The sequence below is a fragment of the Psittacula echo genome (genome assembly GCF_963264785.1).
Source record: "Psittacula echo genome assembly, chromosome: Z".
Taxonomy (NCBI): Eukaryota; Metazoa; Chordata; class Aves; order Psittaciformes; family Psittacidae; genus Psittacula; species Psittacula echo.
The window spans coordinates 24,328,392-24,351,486 of NC_137742.1; the positions used below are offsets into that span (position 1 = coordinate 24,328,392).

The following is a 23,095-nucleotide window of genomic DNA, read 5'->3' on the forward strand; positions in this document are numbered from 1 at the left end:
GCCACTAATTTTGAATGTGTTCAGTCAAATGTGTTGAATGTTTTTGCTTGTTTATAATTGCTTTACCTCAGTGAACATAGTGTCAGTGACCTGATATGCCTTATTAGATGTGTTGCAACTTTCTAAAATATTCCCTGATACAGAAGTCTGCTCTTTGCACATTCTGTTAATTTCTGATTTTTTTTTCTTCAGAATTATATGAGTTGCCTAATATAAGAGATTGAAATTAATTAAAAATGGAGTAGAAATGAAACAATTTTTAGACAGAATGCTATAAAATAAAAACTGAAGTAGGATAAAAAGCAATGTTTTGTACTACATTACACACACAAAATAATCTTCTCCAAAAGTATATTTGCAATTTCTACTGTCTTGAAAGTGTCTTTCAAGTTCTCACAAATGCACAGCTTTTCTTTTTTTCTTTTCTTTTTTTTTTTTTTAATTTTAAAACCACCCAAACCATAAAAAGTAAGTATCTGAAAGCAAGATAAATATCCAATTCAATAAAACATCAGTTTCTTGTTACCTAGTAGGTATAGGGTTGACTAAAATTTTTGTATCTTTGTCTTAAACAGAATGTTGGCTTTGAAAGCTCAGGGAAGAAGCAGCAGGGAGAGAAAAGTAACACAGTGGTAAGTACATTATTTTTCTTTCCTCTGGGCCAGCTGCACAATGTATTAAAACAGAAATCCTCTTCTTCATTTATATGTTGTAATAATTACCTCCAGGGCACTTGAATTTTATTCTGGATCATCTCTCATGTTTGTAGGTTTTTTAACTAAAAATACATGCTGAAGAGCTAAGTGAATGATACTCGTGTGCATGCAAGTGCCAACTACAAGTGAATGTAGTTGTGTGCATATGTGGAAAGGGAAATATATGGGAAACTGTGTTGCAGAAGAAGAATTTTGTTTTAAAGCTTAATGTCCATATACGTATAAAGATAAGTGTATTTTTGAAAAACTTGAATAAAAATGTTTTAAATGCTGCTTTTGCCTCTTACTGTCATTACTTGTTTGTTGATCTAAAGTGTAGGTGAACATCGTGTCATAATTTCTCTCTTATGGGTGTCTTATCTTTAGCTAGAGAGCATACATAACATGAAAAGTATTAAAATGCCAAATAAAGTTCAGTATTCTGATTAAAGGTCTATGGAAAAGCAACGCATGTTCAGAATCAGCTTTATTCTTTATTAAATGATGCCAGTGCAGATGGCTTTTCCTCATATTGTAAGGATTTCTAGAGGCAAATATTTCTCATGAATAAAAAGAATGCCCAATAGAATATTTTGTCTTAAGAACTTCTCTATGAATTTCTGTGGAGGAGCCATTATTACCCCCCACCACTCTCAAAAAATCCTAAACCCAACAGCTTATGATAGCAGCTTCCATCTGCTTTGATTTTATTAATAGTGCTGCTCAGATTGGGGAAATGCTAATAAATATTGACATTTCAGTGGCTGTAATTTAGAGACACTAAAAAAATACAGTTTAAAAGATACAAAATCTTCTGCCTGTTTTATCTGGCATTGCTACAGACAGCTCATACTGAAGATTATAAGCATTTGCACATGCTTGCTTTTTCCTGCCTTTGTGTGCTCTGGCATTCTCTGCTGAGCTAAGAAACCGTGCTGTCATTTTACTGCCTCAGCTGTGCTTACTGCTCTGTAAGGTTTGTTGCTTCCTATGGCAAATGACTAGCAATGCCTCTTCCCTTCACATCCTCTATGCTGTTTAATCTCTTTTGACTATATTGTTATAACTGAAGGAATTAAGACAGTATCTCTTCCTTTCTGCTTGAATAGATGTTGACAGTATATGATGCACAGCATTTACTCAAACAGTAGATCCAGACATAGTCCCTCAAAGGACTAAAGTTGAAACATAAGTGGTTTAATATGGTTTTATACCTCTTTCACAAGCTTACCATCTCTTAGTCTGATTGCTCTGTGTATTTAATTGTCATTGTTTTCTTTGTGTAGGAAGTCAGGAACTTGTCCTGTTTGTTTCCATGGACCTTTTCCACAGCAACGATGAGAGAAAATCGAGTTATTTAAAGTAGAAATTAGTGGATTCTGAAAGTAAAGCAGTTCTGAAATAGCTTGGCACAGCTGGCTGAGACATCATAGAATCATAGAATAGTTAGGGTTGGAAAGGACCTTAAGATCATCTAGTTCCAACGTCCCTGCCATGGGCAGGGACACCCCACACTAAACCATGTCACCCAAGGCCTCATCCAACCTGGCTTTAAACACCGCCAAGGATGGAGCATTCACAGCCTCCCTGGGCAACCCATTCCAGTGCCTCAACACCCTCCCAGTAAAGAATTTCTTCCTTATATCCAATCTAAGCTTCCCCTGTTTAAGTTTGAACCCATTACTCCTTGTCCTGTCACTACAGTCCCTGATGAATAGTCCATCCCCAGCATCCTTATAGGCCCCCTTCAGGTACTGGAAGGCTGCTATGAGGTCTCCACGCAGCCTTCTCTTCTGCAGGCTGAACAGACCCAATTTTCTCAGCCTGTCTTCATACGGGAGGTGCTCCAGTCCCCTAATTATCCTCGTGGCCCTCCTCTGGACTTGTTCCAACAGTTCCATGTCCTTCTTATGTTGAGGACACCAGAACTGCACACAATACTCCAAGTGAGGTCTCACGAGAGCAGAGTAGAGGCACAGGATCACCTCCTTCGACCTGCTGGTCACGCTCCTTTTGATGCAGCCCAGGATACGGTTGGCTTTCTGGGCTGCGAGTGCACACTGCCAGCTCATGTTCATTTTCTCATCGACCAACACCCCCAAGTCCTTCTCTGCAGGGCTGCTCAGAATCTCTCCAACACCGATCCCTGAGGGACACCACTCGTTACTGGTCTCCAGCCGGACACTGAGCCATTGATCACAACCCTTTGCATGCAGCCATCCAGCGAGTTCTTTATCCACTGAGTGGTCCACCCATCAAATTGATGTCTCTCCAATTTAGATACAAGGATGTCATGTGGGGCAGTGTTGAGCGCTTTGCACAAGTCCAGGTAGATGACATCAACTGCTCTACCCCTGTCCATCAGTTTTGTAGCCCCATCATAGAAGGCCACCAAATTGATCAGGCAGGATTTCCCCTTAGTGAAGCCATGCTGGCTGTCACCAACCACCTCCTTGTTTTTCATGTGCCTTAGCATGCCTTCCAGGAGAATGTGCTCCAAGATTTTGCCAGGCACAGAGGTGAGACTGACTGGTCTGTAATTCCCCAGGTCATTCATTTTCCCCTTCTTGAAAATGGGGGTTATATTTCCCTTCTTCCAGTCATCGGGAGCTTCACCTGACTGCCGTGATTTTTCAAATATGATGACCAGTGGCTTGGGAACTTCATTCGCCAGCTCCTTCAGGACCTGTGGATGGATTTCGTCAGGTCCCATGGACTTGTGTACGTTTAGGTTTTTAAGATGGTCTCAAACCAGATCCTCTCCTACAGTGGGCCTAAGGTCTTCATTCTCACAGTCCCTGTGTCTGCCTTCCAAGACTTGGGTGGTGCGGTCAGAGCCTTTGCCAGTGAAGACTGAGGGAAAGAAGTCATTCAGAACCTCAGCCTTCTCCAGATCCTGGATAGCTAGTTCTCCCGATATCTTCCGAAGGGGGCCTACGTTGTCCCTAGTCTGTCTTTTACTCACTACGTACCTATAGAATCCCTTCCTGTTATCCTTAACATCCTTAGCCAAGTTCAATTCTAACTGGGCCTTAGCCTTCCTCACCTGGTCCCTAGCTTCCCAGACAGCATCCCTGTATTCTTCCCGGGCCACCTGTCCCTGCTTCCACCTTCTATAAGCCTCTTTTTTCCTTTGAATTTTCCTGAGCAGCTCCTTATCCATCCAAGGAGGTCTCCTGGCCCTCCTGCTGCACTTCCTTCGTGTTCTATTGGGGTAAATATTTCATGTTTCTGCCTATAGAATAGCTTAAAAAACCCAAACATGGTCCATAATGTGGAAGTATCCTTTAGCCATTTGAAAATATCATTGTTAAAATACTGAAATATCAATGTCATGGCTTTTTAAAAAAAGCTCAGTTTTTTGAATATTCTGTGAAGTTTTGAGGGACTCCTGCAGTTTCCTGCAAATGAAAAAGCAGTTTGTCATAATAATTATCCGTGATTTTTTATTAAGTGTTTTTTTTTGTTTTTTAGGGTGGGAGGGGAAATGAGTGAGATTCAAGCACAGTGGATTTAAAAATTTATTCCTCGTAATGTTTTCTTAGTAACACTACAAATATGTACCCAAAGAATATGCAATCAAGTCAAAAATCAGAATTGAAGCTCAGATCTAATGCTCATCTCAGCAGCATTGTTAATGATATACAATTAGAGACTATTCTTCAGATGAAATATTATAGTAGCACTTATTTGGATAGATTGGCTGTCCAGATGGAAGTTAGTTTCAAGGGCTGCCTCTGAAAAAGAGCAAATGGAAATGTGTGGGAACTGAGTTATAACTAACTTGGCTATGGTTGTGTAGTAACAGAGTGTGTGTGTATGTGTGTGTTACTAGATAGCTTTATACAGTGTTAGTATGGAAAGTTAATATAGATATACATAAAAATGCCAAAATTACCATTGTTTGGGTATACGAACATTTATTTTTTTTTAACAGTAAACTTAATCTATAATTTTCTCATCCTTTTTTTTAATTTTTTTTCTTTTTTGTTGAGGACATTTCTGTAATATGTGAGAACACTGTTATTGAGCCAAGAAAATATTACTGATTCCATTACGACTAAGTGAAGAGGTTTTATAAAATAGTTTGATAAAGAACTTCAGATGTTAATTGTATGAAGGATGTCTGAATATTTTAAAGCAAAACAAAATGGAAATAGTAAATTGAAATCTGGTTAGGATTTAATTCATAAATATAACAAACAGATAATTTAAGCAAATGCCTTTAGAATTTACACCTGGCATTTGTCTTTTTGGAGTTACCCCAAGAGAAGCTTTGGGTTTTATTACCAGCTTTGACTTCTGTATTTCAACAAGCTAGAAGTAGAATATTGCTGGTTTTGCTTATGTCCTAGCAGCTGTTGCATCACTAAAAGCAAAGCTGATTTCTGCCATCTGTGATCCCTTTATTTTCTCAGAAACTGTAGCAAGCATCCTTCATATGTTTGCACTTAACAACTGGTTATTATTTACTGTATTTACTAACATGGTGTTCCTCCTGTTACCATTCACCATTGTTGTTTCATGAGTAATGCCTTTTATTTCTTTTGCTCTGAATGCTGTATGTGAGCAAGTACAGTGTGTTTTTTGGTGTCCCTGCCTGTGTAGAAGGCATGCAGCAATGGATGCAGTTGAGCATTGTTTTCATATCAGAAGCTGGGAGTCTGAGACTATAGCTTGACATTAAAATGGTGAAATGGTTCCAAAATACCTCTTATTTCTTACCACTTGTTCTCTCTCCCAGAGTGCAGCACTGTGGTTCATTACTTTGTACTGACCTGAGTGTTTGCTGGTCTGATTCAGTGAAATGAATGGCATAACCAATCCAGGTTTGCGAAATACTTTATTTCCTAGAAGAGACAGCAAGAAATAGCTTGGGTGACAAGAGGTGAGGAGGTGAAAATACATTAACTTGTCACTGTGACCAAAGAAGTCTTCAACATCTCAACATCTATATTTTCACAATATAGCATCTTTCATCAACAAACTAAATAGCCTGTTTCGTGATATCTTCTATGATCTTTAATATCTCTATATAGGCCAGTTCATGTTTTTATTTCCAGTATAAAAAGATTCATTTCCTACTGAGTTTTCAGTGTACAGAAAGTAATAAATTCCTTTGGTGACTTTTTTTTTTTTTTAGTAGATTGAATATGATTCTTAATAAAGAAGAGTTGTGTTTTTTTTTCAGCAGGAATATGTTAGGTCTTCTGTCAGATGGCCAAATTAACCTTGTATTTGTCAGGTTGCATGTTATGTCACATGCGGTGCAACACTATCTTTCCCTTTCCTGCTTGTACAAATCCTCAGCTCCCTAATTCTGAACTTACTTGTAGATAGCCGTCTAAAGTGAACTTGACCAGATACTTTTGTACCTGGTTGTTCATGCCTTCCTCTGTAAACATCTGATAGCTGGTTTCGTTTTCAGCTCTGCTGCTGATGTAACTGGTAAACACCCTTTTGAAAGGCTTGGGGGGTGAGGAAAGTGCTTTCACCAGCTTGGAGCATGAGCAATCATATCCTGTTAACATCAGACAGAAAATCTAAAGGACTAATTGTACAGTGAAACCCATGCTTTTAGACCAAATTAACAAATAATAGAAACAAAATTAGTGTGAACCTAAATTGTACTGTAACAAGCCTGAGTTCAGAATTTTCAAAGACGTGATATTTGGGGGCTGTGTGCTTTGTTTTCTGGTGGTGTGGAGTTTCTTGTAGGTTTGGGTTGGTTTGTATTAAATGCTTAGCAAAATGTAGGTAGACACATGGGTGGACAAAAATATCCCATATGTTTCTGGCAGATCTGCAGGTGCTGTTGGGATGACAGGGCTGTGCAGGGAATAATCAGAGTTCTATGAAAGAGTGATTTCACTGGATGATGATGATGTCTTTTTGGGATGAAATATTTAGTGTGTATCCAGCCTTGCTGTCGATCTTGCTTTCTTTCACTAGTATGGTCTTTCAAACTGATACTTTGCTTTTCTGCTTCCAGTGACTTGATTGTATTCAGTAAAAATGTTTCACTTTTTATAGCTTGTATTAGGTGCAGGTGGCAAGGTTTTGGTAGTGAGAGGGCTTCAGGAGTGGCTTCTGTGAGAAGATGCTGGAAGCTGCCCCTGGAGCCAGTTCTAGCTGACTCCAAGATAGGCGTGCTCTGGCGAAATCTGAGTCAATCAGTGATATTGGTAGTGCCTCTGTGGTAAAATATTTAAGAATGCGTAAAAACCTGCTGCAGAGTAGCATGCAGGAGAGCAGAGTGAGAATATGTGAGAGCATCAACTCTACAGCCAAGAAGGCCAGTGAAGAAAGACGGGAGGACATGCTCCAGGCACCAGACCAGAGATTCCCCTGCAGCCCATAGTGCAGGACAAGGGGTAATGGTTTTAAACTGAAAGAGGAGAGATTTAGATTAGATATTAGGAAGAAATTCTTTACTGTGAGGATGGTGATGCACTGGAACAGGTTGTCCAGAGAAGCTGTGGCTGCCCCATCCCTCCAGTGTTCAAGGCCAGACTGGACAGGGCATTGAGCAGGGGAGTGGCGGGAGGGTTGGAATTAGATGATCTTAAGGTCTTTTCCAACCCGGACTATTCTATGATTTCGTGTTACTATGAAACATGAAGTCTGCTTGCCAGACTCCCCTGATTTTTGGGAAGGAAAACAATGCTATACGTTGTGTTTCTTTCTACCTTCTGTGTATTTACCCAAACTATCCATGGAGTTCTTATTTTGAGCAATAGAAGAAAAGTACATGTTCTGTGTGACGTCACAAGTTCCTGGTTTTGGCCTCTGTAACAGTGGACTCTCTCTGTAACACATCCCTTCCCCCATTATAGTTTTTCTGCTTGGGCAACTGATGACAAGACAGGTGGGCAGAGAGACATGGAGTGAGGGTTGTGTGTTTCTGACTGTCTCTCTAGATTTACATTGCAGAAGAGTGGTGGTGTAGAATACTTCCCCCAACTATCTTGCCACACCCATTTCTTAGTATTAGGAGCCATCTCTGTTGCAGAACACCAGCACTGAACAGCTATTCATATATGTGTAGAAGTAAAATTTGAAAAAATATAAGACAAATTGAACTGCATCACATTGCATAGTTTCATACATTTACTTAAATGCAGATTTCTTGATTAATTCTGGTCTTTGAAATGTTATAATTAAATATACACTCAAGTTGGTAAAATCAGTGTTTTGGGGAGAAAGTTGTTTATTTGATACTTAAATATGAATTTGTTTTGGCTTGTGAGTTTAGGTACTTTAACTGACATGATAACTGACTGAAGATATGACTCAACACTCTGACGTTGCACAGGCATTTGTTTACTGATCTGTATTTTATAGAGCTGTGGATGCATCCACCCTCCTCCCCCTCACCTCAAGCTTTTATTTACAAAATAAAGGGGTAAGTTAGGAAAATTAGGTACATGGGTTTTGCATTGTTTGGCTTTACAAGTTTTTTGTTGCTTTAGAAACTTTTGAGGCTTGAGTAAGTAAGACTAGGTGTGAAGAGAACTGCTACTGAAAAAGTGGGGACAAACACTGTAATGTGTGCTGCTTTTGAGGGATTTGAATAAAAAAGAGTATCTTATTTCATGATTTATATGAACCATGTAGTGAACTTTTTTATATTCTGGAAACAAAAACATAATTCTCAGAAGGTGAAAAGACTGGGTGAAGTGAATTTATTGATGGCTGCAGCTAGTAAGATATAGGTGTGTCTTCCACTGCCAGTCTTCTGGTAATCAACTCACATGTACAATCTCTGCTTTTCCAGTCCTGGTTGTTTCCAAGCTGTATGTTCTTCTGTTTACACTCCTATTTGAAGAGAAAGAGACTGCTGTGTGCTTCTTTCTGGAGTGGTCAGAAAGACCTCCTCTGATCTCTGAAGTAATACAAAATGAGACAATACTTCTTTTTGTTAAAAGCTTTTTTATTTGTAAATGTTTGCCGTGGAATTCCTCTTGTGTCTTCACATGTGGCCTCTGAGGCATGGAGAAAGCGTGGGTAGCTCTAACCCAGAGAGCACGTCAGCTTGTGTAGCATCTTTGGCATCTGGCTGTGGGTGGCTGGAGGATATCATGCTTGGAACCTGTTCCTGTGGAAGAAGCAGGAGGTTACACTGTGGCTTTTGCTCACTTTCCCATTCCTTGGGAAACCCCGGCATAGAATTCGTATTCTCTAAAGTCTGCATTGCAGCGCAGTTAAATATCTTTATTTTTAGATCACTTTTCATTTAAATAACATGGCTGGAGTTTTACAGGAAGTGTTAAGTGTTCTAATGGATAATCAACATTGTAACAAAATCTTAGCAATATCGGAGCACTGTTAGAAAGGAAGTCTTGACATCCCGCTATCTTAATGAAGAGTTTCTTCTGTCTTTTTAGTGGATGGATATGGAATCTGACTGCACCCAGCCTGAGTGATAAGTGGCACTTCTCTTCAGTGAAAACACTGAAGTACAGCAGTACATTGACCTGTTGTCATATAAATTAAACGTACTGTGAAGTACTTTGCAAGCTCATAGAGGATAATCCAAGTGCATGACTTTTTTTCTTGTCTCAGTAAGAGGAGGGGTCTTGCAGTCTGTGACTTCATATAGTGCAGCAGCCATGGTATTTTGTTTTCTCTGTGTGTTACTAGCATACTGTCTGAAAGCTTAAGTGCAGTCTGCTAAATGTGTCTGACTTTTTTGGCAGTTGGAGGAGAAAGTTTCCTGTCACCAATCCAGAAATTGAAATATAATTTCTTCAATTCCAAAAAGAATTTTTTTTAAAAAAGTGTATTTTAATTTGCAGTGTTGACAGTTTGATTGAGAAAATAATATTCAGCAGTGTTTTGGAAAAGTATGTATTTTTAGACCAGTTTCCTGAGGAAGTAAAGCTTATATGATCATGTTGTCTGTCTGCAAGTTAGTCCTTCCTGAAAAATTGTTGACTCTGTCATCTGATTTCAGCAAAACTTGAGGTGACATTTTGAAGAACATTTTTTTCTGAATTTTGTGAAAATTCATTGCTTATTAGAGGAAAGACATAAACTTGTGTTATTGCTGAGGAGCAAAGAGGCAGAACATGCCTGATGTGTGCTGTCAGTAATCAGGCAGTTAGCACCATTTAAGTTTGCCATTTCCTGCTGAGTAGGAGTATTGTAAAAGCCATGGAGAGTAGAGGGAACTGTTGTAGCAATGAATGAGAATGAAGAAGGATACACCTCCATAGCAAAGTGAAATTTCTTTAGTTCCAGTGTGCATGTAAAATGTGTTGAAGTTTTCCAAGCTGAATGGAATTGCAAAAAGAAATTACTTCTTTATTGGTGCACTTGATAATCTTTCATTTTAAACTGTAGATAGAACAGTTGGTAGAAACCGCACTGGTTCTTTTTGTTATATGCTGTCTTTAAATGAGGGATTTGAAATTAATGTACATGGATTTAATCACAAAAAAAAAAAAAAAAAAAAAAAAAAAAAAAAAAAAAAAAAAAATTAGCTTTCCTACAGGTACATTTAAATACTCTGTAAAGGGTGGATTTTATCAAATTAAGCAAAAGTATCATCCTAGTAACCTTTGTGAAAGCAGGGCTAAACTATGTTGTAAAAATTGACACTTCAGAACTGCTGCTTCGAAATTCTCTGTAATGTAGGGCTGTGTTAGCAAGTGACAAAGTTACAGGCTACATTTTGACTTTGTCTTTTGGTGTCTGTATGTGCTTTAACCCTATTTAATGCTACGACAGATCTGTTATGTCTAAAAGAAAATAAATTCTCTCCAAACCCTCATGCAAATCTCATATGCACACACATATGCATATATGTATACACTTCTTTCCTTTTTAAGTATTTAGCAGCCAGTAGGAGTTTGACCAGCAGCCCAAGTGAGTATTTCTGAAGTTGTCTTGGTTTTTAACCAGACCAATTTCTGTTTTACAGTGCCTGAAAATGACAACAAAGCGGAATTTGTTTGTGCGGCTTGTGCCATGCCGCTGCCTGCGTGGAGAGGAGGAAACAGTTACTACACTTGATTATTCTCACTGCAGCCTGGAACAGGTGCCTAAGGAGATTTTTACTTTTGAAAAGACCTTGGAAGAACTCTATTTAGATGCTAATCAGATTGAAGAGCTTCCAAAGGTAGGTTGCCTGGTTTTCCTTTTAGTTACATTTGTTGACTCTGTTACTTCATTAGCGGTGTAGAAGCTGATAGTGTCTAGCTTCCATCTTTAGCTTTTAGGCTGCAGTTTGCCAAGTATTTTAAAGTAAACGTTGATGCCAGAAAAAGCAGCCCTAGTAGAAGGAATGTTTATGTGTTCCAGCTTGACTAGTTTGCTGCATGAATTGGGATGAAACTGCTTAAGCAACTGACCTAGTTGAAGAGACATACCTACCAAAAGCAGCTGGCTATTTTATTTCTGTGGCAGTGTCTGCTGGAGCTGACTTACTAGGTTCAACAAATTGCAGCATTATTTTGAATCTCTGATAACACATGAATATGCAAAGTAGTAAGATTAATGTGTTGTTCAGATCTGTGCCCACAAAAGACAGCTAAAATCTGAAGAATGTGTTCACTTGAAGTTCTGCTTTCTTCTTCAGTACATGACTTAAGAGAATTTCTGAAGTATCACTTAAGTTAAAAAACTAGGGGAGCTGGAATGCCACTTTGGTTATAGCTTTATTATAGAAATCAATATTTATTGTTTGTTCTAAAATCTGAAGTCAAATTGCATAGTCTAGTATACTAGAGAAAAGAATGAAAATCTTTGCCAGTAAGACTTTTGAGAAGGACAAAGTAATCATTGCAATAGACTTAATTTCTGTTAGGAGGTTGTGTCTTGGTGGAATTAAAAACTTAGTAATAAGATGAAAGACTTAATATTTTAAATTGTTTTGTCAGAATTGTATGAAAATCTTCACTGTCAGATGGGACAACCATACAATGCTGTGTTAGATTTTTGGAAAATTTGCTATAACTACTTCAGGTTTTGCTGGTTTAGATTTTTTTTTTTCAAGATAAGTGAAACTAATAAGGAAATAATTTCAGGGTAGTAACTTGACAGCTACCAGAAGGCCTGGATACCAGTAAAGCTGACTTAAACCACCTAAGTGCTTTTGAAAATCCAATCTAAAACGCTCCTGAGAAGCCACCAGCAAACCTGTGTTTGTACGCTGAATAGAGCTAATAACATAAAGCTAAAATTAAGCATTTTGCCAGTCTGTTATAGTTTAGAACTTCCACTGTTTTATTCTAGTCTTTCCCAAGCAGATACTTCTTTAGAGTTATTAATTTTAGGCTTTAGTAACTTACATTGTAAGACTTTGTATCAGCCTTTGAGGATTTTTCAGAGGATTTCAGAACTTAATTCCTGTTTCTTATTCTTTATTTGAGAAGAACAAAATTGAGTGCTTAAACAAACAGAATAAAATACCTTTCTTAGGGAAAAAAAAAAATCTGACTTCCTCTTGCATTAAATCATTAAGAACTAAGCAAGTATCTTCCAAGCTCATAGTTCTCTAAGAAAATCCATTCTATAATCATAAGAGGAAGAAAGATACATTGTTTCTATATGAAATTGAATTTTGATACATGAGTAAACTGAGAGGTGGGCAGTCTACTGCTTGCCTTGGTCTAATCTGTTTAAATTATCCATGTGATTAGAAAGTCATCTTGAACATGTTTTGTTCCTTTTTGCTTTGCAGAGACTTGTAGTAGTTTAGCTTGCTTCATGTTAATGTGTTTGTGCATTATAGTAAGTCATCCTTATAGGCTTATTTTTGAGAAGCTAGCATTTTGTTTCCAGCTTTTAAGTAATTTTTGTAATTTTTTTCAATTTTCAAAAGAAAAAAACCCCACATATAAATTCAAATTCTCTAAAGGAAACAAGCAGAGATTGGGGAATAATGAATACACAACAGAAGTTCTTTATTCAATCTTTTGACATAAATTGTGATCTCAAAACTATCCATTGAAGATCTGTAAGAGGAGGCCTGCAACATTTGAAATTATCCTAGTTGATTTGGAGCCAGAATTTCAAGCTGGGTATGCCTTTTTTCTAACCCAAGCTTTTATTCAGTCTTTTAACTCTGAAAAGACTTCTAATTAAGTCATCTCAGACAAGGGTGTGGTACTTATTAGGCTGTCTGCAGCTTTCTGAAGCCTGGTTAAGACATTCCCACTCTTCCCTTTTCCTCTTTGCCTCTGGTGGTGTGTTCTTATCCCTGTTGTGTAATCTGCTGCCCTTTGTATGCCACAGCAACAACTAGTTTGGGGCTGTCTTGTCAACCTGATTACTAAAATGTTCTGTCAGGGTGTGGGTTTAGCTTGGTTGTTTTTTTTGTTTGTTTGTTTTGTTTTGTTTTTGTTTTGTTTTGGTTTGTTTGTTTGTTGGCTTTTTTCTTTTTTTCTTTTTTTTTTTTAAGATTGCCTCCAGTCTTTTCAGGACTCCAGGATACTTAAAAAATCTGTTTTTATAGTATAGTCCTTAATTCAGTTGACTGACCAAGAGGCGCAGCATGAACAAACTGGTGGAGAGAAAGATAGTGGTAGAGAAGGAATTTGCTTTACATGAAGCAGTGGTGTGTAGTCTTAGTTTTAAAAGTGATCAGACATTTGAAATGCATTCATCTTACGTGCTAAAGCACTTCTGAAAAAGTACCCTGTTTATCCCAAGTGCCACAGTGTGCATTTGAGCTGAAAAGCTCAAACTGTTTTAGTTTTAGTTTTCCCTTTCACTTTGCTGTTTGGAAGAAACTGGAATTCTTCAATAAAGCTTTTCTTCAAAAATTTAATTATATGACTTCTGGTACTTATTAACAGTAATGATGATCTACTTAATCACTGAATTTATAAACATTTAAAAAGAACAACAACAACAAAAGGAACAACTACAAAATCAACACCATGTAAAACTCCTCTGCCCCCATTTTCCTTTAGGGATCTTGCAATTCTCTGTGCTGCATTTGCTCCAATTGCAAATTGCCTGATTGGGGAAATTTCTAATGATTCCAAGAGTCCAGCTTGTTGTTTTCAGGGATAAGTTTTAAGTATATTTTCTTGCTTGAAGTACTGAAATACAGGAACGGCTCCAAAACACATGACCTCATCAAAGTTCTCCTTCTAATATAATACCCTAACTAACTCGTAACTCTTCAAAGCCTTAATGATATCAACTAGTTCTAACAGAGGCACATTTCTGAGGTATTGGAAACATTAGTAGGCAAGTTAAAGCTCATTCCTTGAACTGTCCAATTGCTAATTTATGTTTGCTTTTGTTCTGGGGTGGGATATGCAAATGTTACGTGAGTGGAGCTTGTTAGACAGTCTGTGGTTGACATAATGGCATTGTAATTGAGAGATACGCAAGAAATTTTGCTTGAAGTAAGCCCATTGTTATGATGTTGATTGGGAAAATTTTTTCAGTCATAGAACACTTAATCTTTTCTCAGAGTTCCAAAAGAAAAGAACACTAAGTCCAGGTACTCATGCATTACCCAAAATTGTCAGGAAAGGAATATTCAACATAAATTGTTCAGATGAATCTTTTCAACCATTTTCTCAGAGTTATTTCTTTTGTACTATCTGTAAGTTTCCTACATATTTTGGATATGTAAAAAAAGATTTTTCTTCCATTACACTAATATTATGTGCCTTATTGTGTAAATTTGTAAAGCTTCTGAATAAAAATCTGAAGGTACTTTGCATATAATAAGAGATATTTTTGATACAAATTATAATCTCTGTATCTGCATTATATAGTTTTCTATATTCTTAGATCAAGCTTCCACTAGTTTTCATCCTAATTTGTTGGATTTTTGTGTACTTGAGGTGGAAACCATGGAAGGGGATCTTTTTAGATCTTGTAAGATGAAACAGAATGAAATTTTATCTTCTAGAGAAGAGTGGGAACAGGATTTGAATCGAATCCTCTGTTCCAGAACTATTTGATGTTTTAAAAAACGTCCTTTTTTTTTTTTTTGAGGAAATTGTAAATACCTCTGGGATATGACATGGCATGCCTATTATGGAAAACATTTTGCAAGGTTTGCAGGACTCTATGTAACTACAGGTCACAGTTTCTGTGATACTCGAAGGAATTTGTAGGAAGAGTGAAGCATAGCTGCTGGCTTGTTGTGACTGCCATTTTTTTCTTTCCAAGACATTGTAAACCTAATCAATTTTTAATAAAACCAGTTAAATAAAGTTTTTGTAGTCAAAACCTCTAAATAATTTGGCCTTCAAACTGTCAGGTCAGAAGTTTAAAGGGATTAAAACCAAAAGCTATATAGAGGAAACTAAGAGAAAGTCACATTCACTTTTTTTTTTTTCTTTTGTTTCAATAGCAACTTTTTAACTGTCAGGCTCTGTACAAGCTGAGTTTGCCAGACAATGACCTAACCACATTGCCAGCATCCATTGCAAATCTCATTAATCTCAGGGAACTGGATGTCAGCAAGAATGGTAAGTCGCTTCCCTTTTTATGTTGGGGTAACTAAAAGGCAAACCACCACTGACTGTACAAAGGCACTACTGAAAATGTAATTTTTAGAAGCAGTACAACTAGTAAATGTTAAACTACTACTGTAAATAACTTCTTAATAGAAAATATTCTCTTTTGTGGTCTGGTTGTGATTTTTAATTGTATCTCTCAAATTGATTGGTTTGTACTTTGAGATTCATTACTGAAAACTGATATTATAAACTATTTTAATATTTTCTCAATACGCATATGCTCATATTTGTATATTTAATGGCTTTCCTCATTTTTCACTAAACTGAAGATAATTTGCACAAGAATTTGTAAAATTTTTCTGGATTCTGTTTTTATACTTTGTTTCACATGAAAATGTTTTTGGTTTATTTTAATGAGCTGTCTGGAATGAGCAGCCAATAAGTACTTGGCTGCTTTGCTGTCATGCTCTGGGGTTAGTAACCTCTGCTGCATGGGGAGAATTGTCTATGGACACTGGTTCACTTGTCTGACTTGTTAAAAATCTATCACTCTGTGTGAGTCACCCTTTTATAATTTATGAAACATTGTCAGCCAAGTATTGTATACATGGAGTTGTATTAATGATACTGCTTTGGCAAGCTGGCAGATTGAAACTGAGGAAATTGAAATAAGTTATGTTGTCATCAGACTTAGTTGTGTGGCTTATTTGAGAGAAAAGAAAAAGTTCAATCGTGCTAATTGATGAGGATATAATAGTCTTGTCTTCCTAATTCAAAGTGAAGTAAGAGGACCTCCCCTTGAGATTATATTTGAAAATAAGAATTACATAAATATGCCAAAGATTTTATTATATTAAATTCAGTGCTTTGTTTGGACAGCTAGCTAGTTATGACTCCAGAAAGTTAAGTGAGCTCTGCTTTGTTAAGAAAGTTTTCCAGTTGTTGCAGTGTTGGCGTTCTCCTTGATTGTAGCCCAGTCTCTGCTTAAACTGTTGCTTTATTATTTCTGCCTAATGAACACAGCATTTAGCGTGACAAATTGACCTGATTGTTACTGCCGTGTTCCTGGTACAAGTGGATTAATAGTCTTTCTCAAAGAACACTAGCCTTAAAACTTTCATAGTGACACACAACAGAAAAATAATTATCTTTTGTCCTAGTCTGAACTGTTGAAAGGATTAACTGCTTCTAGCACAAGTTGTCAATGCAGAAAACTTAAAAGCAGCAAAAGGGCATTGGAGTTCTAGTGCTGGCAAATTCCGTAGCTCATGTACCAAAATAGGCAGCTGGTCGCTGACCAGCCGGAGAGTTCCTTGTCCATCCAAAAAGGCATAACCTTTAGTTAAGCCTTCAGAGAGCTGTTCAAAGAGAACTTACTCCTCTGAGACATAAAGAATTTAAGGAGGCAATAGCTGAATTATATGCTATACTAATTGCAGGAAATTGTGCAGCTCTGTTTTCTAGGGTTTGTTTTGTTCTTAACACCTTTTTGAGAAATGCCAGGACGCAAGCTTATTTATGTGAACTGTTCGTATCTGCCTGTTCTCAGTCTTATCACAGTTTAGATAGCTTCTCTTTCTAGTATTGCACATCAAAAATAGTCCTGAGTTCACATGCTTATTTGCTTGGGGTATCTTGTCTCCCACTGTTGCTGAAAGCTCTGTAAAACTCAAAAAACCCGCATCAGGGTCCCTGTTCATCCCTGTTGGGTGACCTAAGAAAACAGCTATTTATTCTGTAATAAATTTAGTATTATTTGAGACTTCAGTTTGTTAGATGAAGTGCCTTTCTCTTTCTGTTTCCCTATCTACTGTTGCAATCACAGAACATTTTTCTCTTGACAACTGCAAGCCTGTTCTCTTCTCTTGAGTCTGCTTTCCTCTTGGTAAGAATTTATTGCTCTGTTTCCCACTGTCCATGACTGTTCTGATGTATGCCTATAATAGAGCCAAATAGGAGGGTGTTTACTAGTTTTCCAAGCCTAGCAAAACTGATAAAAATATCTGATTCTTCCATTGTCTTTGTTAGATAGTGAAAGAATACAGTGTGAAAGTAGCAGGCTTTTTTGGAAACACAGGGATTGCTTTCTCTTTTATTAAATAAATAAATAAAATACTGGAGATTAATCATCAGTCTTGGTGCATGATGATCAGATATGCCAAATTCTGAAATAACTGAGAAAGTTTTAGATTCCTGTAGCTGTGATAGTTCCTGCGGTTTACTTGTAGTATTGATATACTGTGTTTTCTTCTCATGGGGATGGAGCTAAATCATGGAGTGCAGATGCCTTTAGATCAAATATGCATTTAGTTTTGAATGTTGTATTTTAGAAGGGTAGTTGCTTAGACTTCAGTTTTCAAATACAAGTATACATGAAATGTGATAAGATTTTCACGTAAGATAGTTAGGCTGCTTGTGGCATAGGCATAATCAAATGTACCTACCAAAGAGAAGTACTTAATTTTCTAAAGAGCTGATACAAAAATGAAGAATGACACTTCCGGTTTAAAGCATGTGTAAGTTACCTGGTGAATTGTGGAGTCTGGCTCACAGGGGGAGGCCTCTTGCACAGAGAAGCATGCAGCTTTCCAATAAAGCTGTGTACATTTATATGTGTGTGTATAATATTTGACATTTAAATGAAAGATCAAAATTGCAGAAATTCTTCAAGATAGCAGATTCGTTATATTAAAGTTACCAGTCCAGGAAAGCAATCTTTATGATAATAGGTCTTGCCTTTTTTATTTCAGGTTTAAGTGTCTTAATTTCATATGCAATATATAAAACTATATAAATATATATATAAATATATATAAAATATATAAAAATATATAATATGGATACTTAAGAATATTTAATAATATTGAAACAGAACAAGGATTCTTCTAGTTTAGTGTCCTATCTCCAACAGTGATCAAAAGCAGAAGCCTAGGGAAGATTTAGTAAAGTACAGAAAGCCAGGAGACGTGTTTTTCCCTGCATGCACCTAGTGTCCAGCACCTTATTCAGGAAGGCCTGTTCTTCTGGCCTTCTTGAGCCAGACAGAGTGGGAGTTTTAATTTGTAGTCTCCGTCTGACTCCTCTGTCAATGTATCTAGTCTTTGCATGAAGTGATGTATGTTTCAAGGCATGTGATGGGTTATGGAATACAAGTCTCTAATGGCTATGTCTTCTGGAGCACACGGAAGTCTTTGTACGAGCATGTGGTTTGGAATATATTATTCATGGCTGCTGAAGAGGTCATGGCATAAATGTAGCCTAAAATATTGAACTGCTGCTGTATGTGCAGCAAGCATGAAATGGAGTTAATTTAACTCTGCCTTTAGTCTTGGCAGTGGGCAATAAATTCTGGTTTTTGGTTTGTTTTTTTTTTTTGTTTGGTTGATTTTTTTTTGGCAGTGACAATATTGGTTGTCTTTTCACGGCACTTTAACCTGATTCCCAAGGCTATTATAAACCCTCAATATCAGAGGTATTCCATGGCTTCTTTTCGGGTGTGTTTGAGCATTAAAGCTTTTAGCTGAAGCTTGATTTTATCCTAGTCACAAAGATGAAATGATACTTGAACATATGGTACAATAAATAAATAAATTGCACTCCCATGCCAGGAATTACATCCTGTATTTTAGAAAATGCTGAAAGATTGAATTTTTAAGTTCTCTATTATTCAGGCCTTTGAAGGATTAAATAGCAAGATTAGAAAATAACTAACAGGATCAAAATAAACATGGTGTTTTGGAAATCAGGGTATCTTCAGTAGTCTCTTAGATATTAAAGAGTGATTCTCTTTCACTGTGATGTTGCAGAAAATTGAAACATGTCAGTTTGTCGATCTGTATTGCAGAGAATGTTCATGGAAACATACACAAATGAAACCTAAGAAAAGAAAATCCTCCCTTCACCCCCTACTCCACACCCCCCACCTCCAGGCATATCTGCCTATAAAATTACTTTAAGTAATTTAAATAATTTTGTTAACAGATTCAAATTTAGAACAAATATGTTTTCTTCAGTGTTTTAAAATCATCTGCTGATTTGGCAAACTAGCTGTAGTATGCTGTGTGCCTGAAGTTGGGGAACTGGAGAACAAGAATTTAGGAGATTATCTAGTCTTATGTTGCCCATCTGGTGCACTTTAGGAATATGGTTTTTCAAGAAATTGAGAATTATTCATTGTTAATAGAGGGAGACAGATCCAAGTTTTATTTTCTGCAGGGAGAAGTAAGAGAGGAAGATCCTGAATACAAAAATAACTTGCCATAAACGTGGTATTTCTCTGCTTATACTGGAGAGGGATGAAGGGGTAGAACGAACAGATGGGAGCAGGGGTTTATATCATCCGTGAGAGTGAAGCAAAAAAAAAAAAAAAAACACAAAAACCAACAAAATGACAGACTCCTGCATCTGTAGCTTTACTATATTGTATTGTCATATAGAAGTCATAAATTTATCCTAACTATAGGCTGCTATTCTATTTGAAGTTCTCTATTCGAGTATTCATAGTATTTTTTCTTAAATATATTGTCTATCTTATTAGAAATACTGAATAGAATCTGTCTCTGCGGAATGAAATGGTCTCTGTGTAAAAGAGAGGATGCGAACAGAATGGAATTTCAGTGCAGTTGAGGCCTTGAATGTGGAATTTGAGTGTTCGTTTCTGAAATAAGTTCATTACAAATATCTTCATGAACTCAAAGAAATTTTTATACCACAGAAAAGGCATTATAGGAGCAATTATGTGAGGTTTAGATGTGGATTTGCATGTAAAGGCAGAGTGTACCTTTAATTTTGTAAAGGGACGTGCTTTGAGTGGCAGTCATCGTGTGTCAACCGAAAGTGACTGAACAGGCAACACTGAATTTGCAGCCCAGTGTGGTAGCGGATGTGGGGCAGAGGAGAGAAGCAAAGCGTCATTACATGATTATGTTACACTTTAGTTTCAGGTTACTCTGCAGACTTACACATACTCCAGCCCACTTATGTACTCCAGCCATGAATTAGCCATAGCTGAAAGCCACCTGAACCTTGGAAATTCTCCAAGACAGCATTGTGAACAAAACTGCTGCCCACAGCCTTCCTAGTGTTCCACATTTTGCTATTTTACCCTGCCCTGTTTATGTAAATTAGTGTGTCGGGCATGTCTTCAAGAAGCAGCATTACTGGATATACTTTTTTTTTTTGTTTGCTTGTTTCCAGGGAAAAAGCATTTAGAAACCTGTCTTGCTACTCACACTCTTTCTCCCTCTACATTGTGTAAGGAACGTAATTAGAGCAGGCCTAGAGATACCTTGTTCTAAAAAGTGGAAGATCTTAAAAATGGTTTGAGGGTAAATGCTTGGAAGACTTGTGGGCTTCCAAAAGTATCCTAGCTGTGCCAGTACATGTGTTTAAAAGGAATATAAACCAAAACCCACAAAACCCCCCACTAAACTATCATGTTGTTTTCTCTCTCTGCATCAAGTCTGATTATTTAGCAGTGCAAGTTACTGGTTTTGGTGAAAATGATGAAGAGGCATTATCCATTTAAACAGATCAGGAGGCTAACATACAGTATAAAATAGGATTCGTTACAGCTTGAACCTCACAGAATTGGATTGATTTTTTTAGCTTTCTGATTAGAAATTTAAAATTTTGGATTTCAGAATTGGTCTCAAACAAAAAAATTTAGAAATACTAAACTTGCTGCAGAGATGTAATGGGGTCAAAGCCATAAAAATGCAGTTTGTATGTTAGTACTCCTGCTTTTTCCACATGTGGACATTTACGTGAAAGAGCCTTTTGTCTTAATTGTTAATATTAATAATTAATATTTTACTGTACATGGTGGTATGTCATTAAGTACTCACCTCGTTAACGAAATAAGCGTCAAATATGCTGTCAGTATGGTATTTTATTGTAAATCTCATTTCATTATTACAGTTTTCACAACAACAAAGATTACATTTTTCTTTGAAACTCTAGAAAAGCTTAAGAATCTCCCTATGGAAGTGTTCCCTGGGGTTTTGTGGGGTTTTTTTGTTCGTTATTGGAGGGGGGGAGGTTGTGTGAATTTTGTTGGTTTTGGGGGTTTTTTTGGGTGGTGTTTGTGTGTTCGGGTTTTTTTGTCTGGTTTGGGGTTTTTTTTAATTAAAACACTGTTTAACTTGTTCTGGTTAGATTTGTAGCTTGACTGACATTTTGGCATTAATCATTACATAGACTCTACAAATGTTATCTGTTTTGCTTTCCAAAACCCTTCCAAGCAGTCCTCCATTTTTCATTGTGTAAACTTAAGAAAGGAGCCCCCCCAGAGTAGTCATCATAGCTTACAATCCTGCAAGTGGCCCTCATTAAAGGAAAGACAAATGGGAAAGGAAAGCTCAAAACTTTTTAAGAGCATGTAGAATTGGAGAAAAGGACTTTGTGAAGATGGAGAGGTGAATCTTCTTACTAAGCTGTAAGTAGGTACTTGTCAAGCAAAACCACTTCAAGGAAAAAAATCAAGAAACCCAGTGGAGATTGTTTTCAGAATTTTGAATAAAGCAAAAGTTTTTCTAGGAAGGGAACTTCTGGGCATAAACAAAGAGGAGAGAAGATGAAAAGTTACAATGAATTTTCAAATCAGTGTTTTATTGAATTGGTAACAAGTTTAATGGTGATAGGTTAAATCACTGACATTTATTTTTTTCAGTTTTACTTCTTGAAAAAGGTAAGTTTCTTCTATAGGTATCTAAGCTTATGTATTTTTGTCTTTAGTAAGAGACAGTCAGAAAGCCAGGCTTCTGTAATGCTCATATACAAGGAAAACCAAGTTGCAAGGAATTTTACAATTCTGACACTGAGTTCAAGGGGAACAACTGACATATAGCAGGTTTCAAAGAGCTTTGGGGTATCTATTTGCAGAACAGAGTTTACTTGCGACAGTTGCTCCTTTCTTTTGAAATGATAGATTTTTTTCTAGGATAGGCTTTCACTAAATATGTGAAAGACTCCTAAACTGCATGGCAGCAACTAGAGTACTGAGTCCCACACTGTGCACGTGGAGGTCAACCTTGTGTCAAGCTGCAACTCCAGCTCTGAGCAGGAAGATGTTACTGCTGCCCTACAGCCTAGACAGGCACCTCATGGAAACCACCTGAGCTCTTGGTTGATCTTAAAACAGCTATAGCAAGGCACCCTCTAAGAATTTTGGAAGGAGGAATGAATGGTCAAAAGGAGAATGGATGGGTCAGCACTGTGCTGACCTATATTGATTGGGTTCTAACAACACCCTGCTTACATAGAATAATGAAAAGAGCTGCTCTTAATTCACAAGGTATGCATAAATCCCAGATTGAAAATATATTATTATATTTATATTTATATATTAATATAATTTACTTAATATATGTTATTAAATATAATATAAATATTATAAATATAAATATTATAAATTATAAACATATATTATATATTATATATGATATGTTATTATATGATATATTATATATTATATATTATACAATATATTAATAATAAATATATAAATATATAAATTAATAATATATATTATTGTATATTATATTATATGTAATATATATTAATATATAATTATATATATTACATAATATATATTATATAACCATAATATATTATATTTATTATATATAATTATATATTATATATTATATTATTATATTATATATTATACTATATATAATTATGTTATGTAATTATAATATAAATTAATATATTATATTATAATATAATATATTAATATATAATTATATTATTAATTATTATATATATTAATATATAAATATATTATATATTATATATAATATTATAATATATATTATATATATTATATATTAATATATATTATATAATATTTAATTATAATAATAATATAATATATATTGTTAATTATTATATATCAATATATAAATATATTATATATTACATATAATATTATATATAATTATATGTTATTATATATAATATATA

At 36.1% G+C, this 23,095-nt stretch overlaps 1 protein-coding gene across 6 annotated transcripts in view; it reads left to right on the forward strand.

The window, feature by feature from the left end:
* Positions 1 to 23,095, forward strand: part of ERBIN (erbb2 interacting protein) — a 116,961-nt gene that overhangs the window by 41,557 nt on the left and 52,309 nt on the right. For 5 of the 6 annotated variants that reach the window (XM_080636976.1, XM_080636980.1, XM_080636981.1 and 2 more), the window contains 3 exons: positions 576 to 632; positions 10,621 to 10,818; positions 15,022 to 15,139. In XM_080636976.1, the coding sequence (XP_080493102.1) occupies positions 10,630 to 10,818; positions 15,022 to 15,139 (307 nt within the window). In that variant the 5' untranslated portion in view covers positions 576 to 632; positions 10,621 to 10,629. The remainder of the gene's footprint in view (positions 1 to 575; positions 633 to 10,620; positions 10,819 to 15,021; positions 15,140 to 23,095) is intronic. The other variant, XM_080636979.1, reaches the window with a different exon arrangement.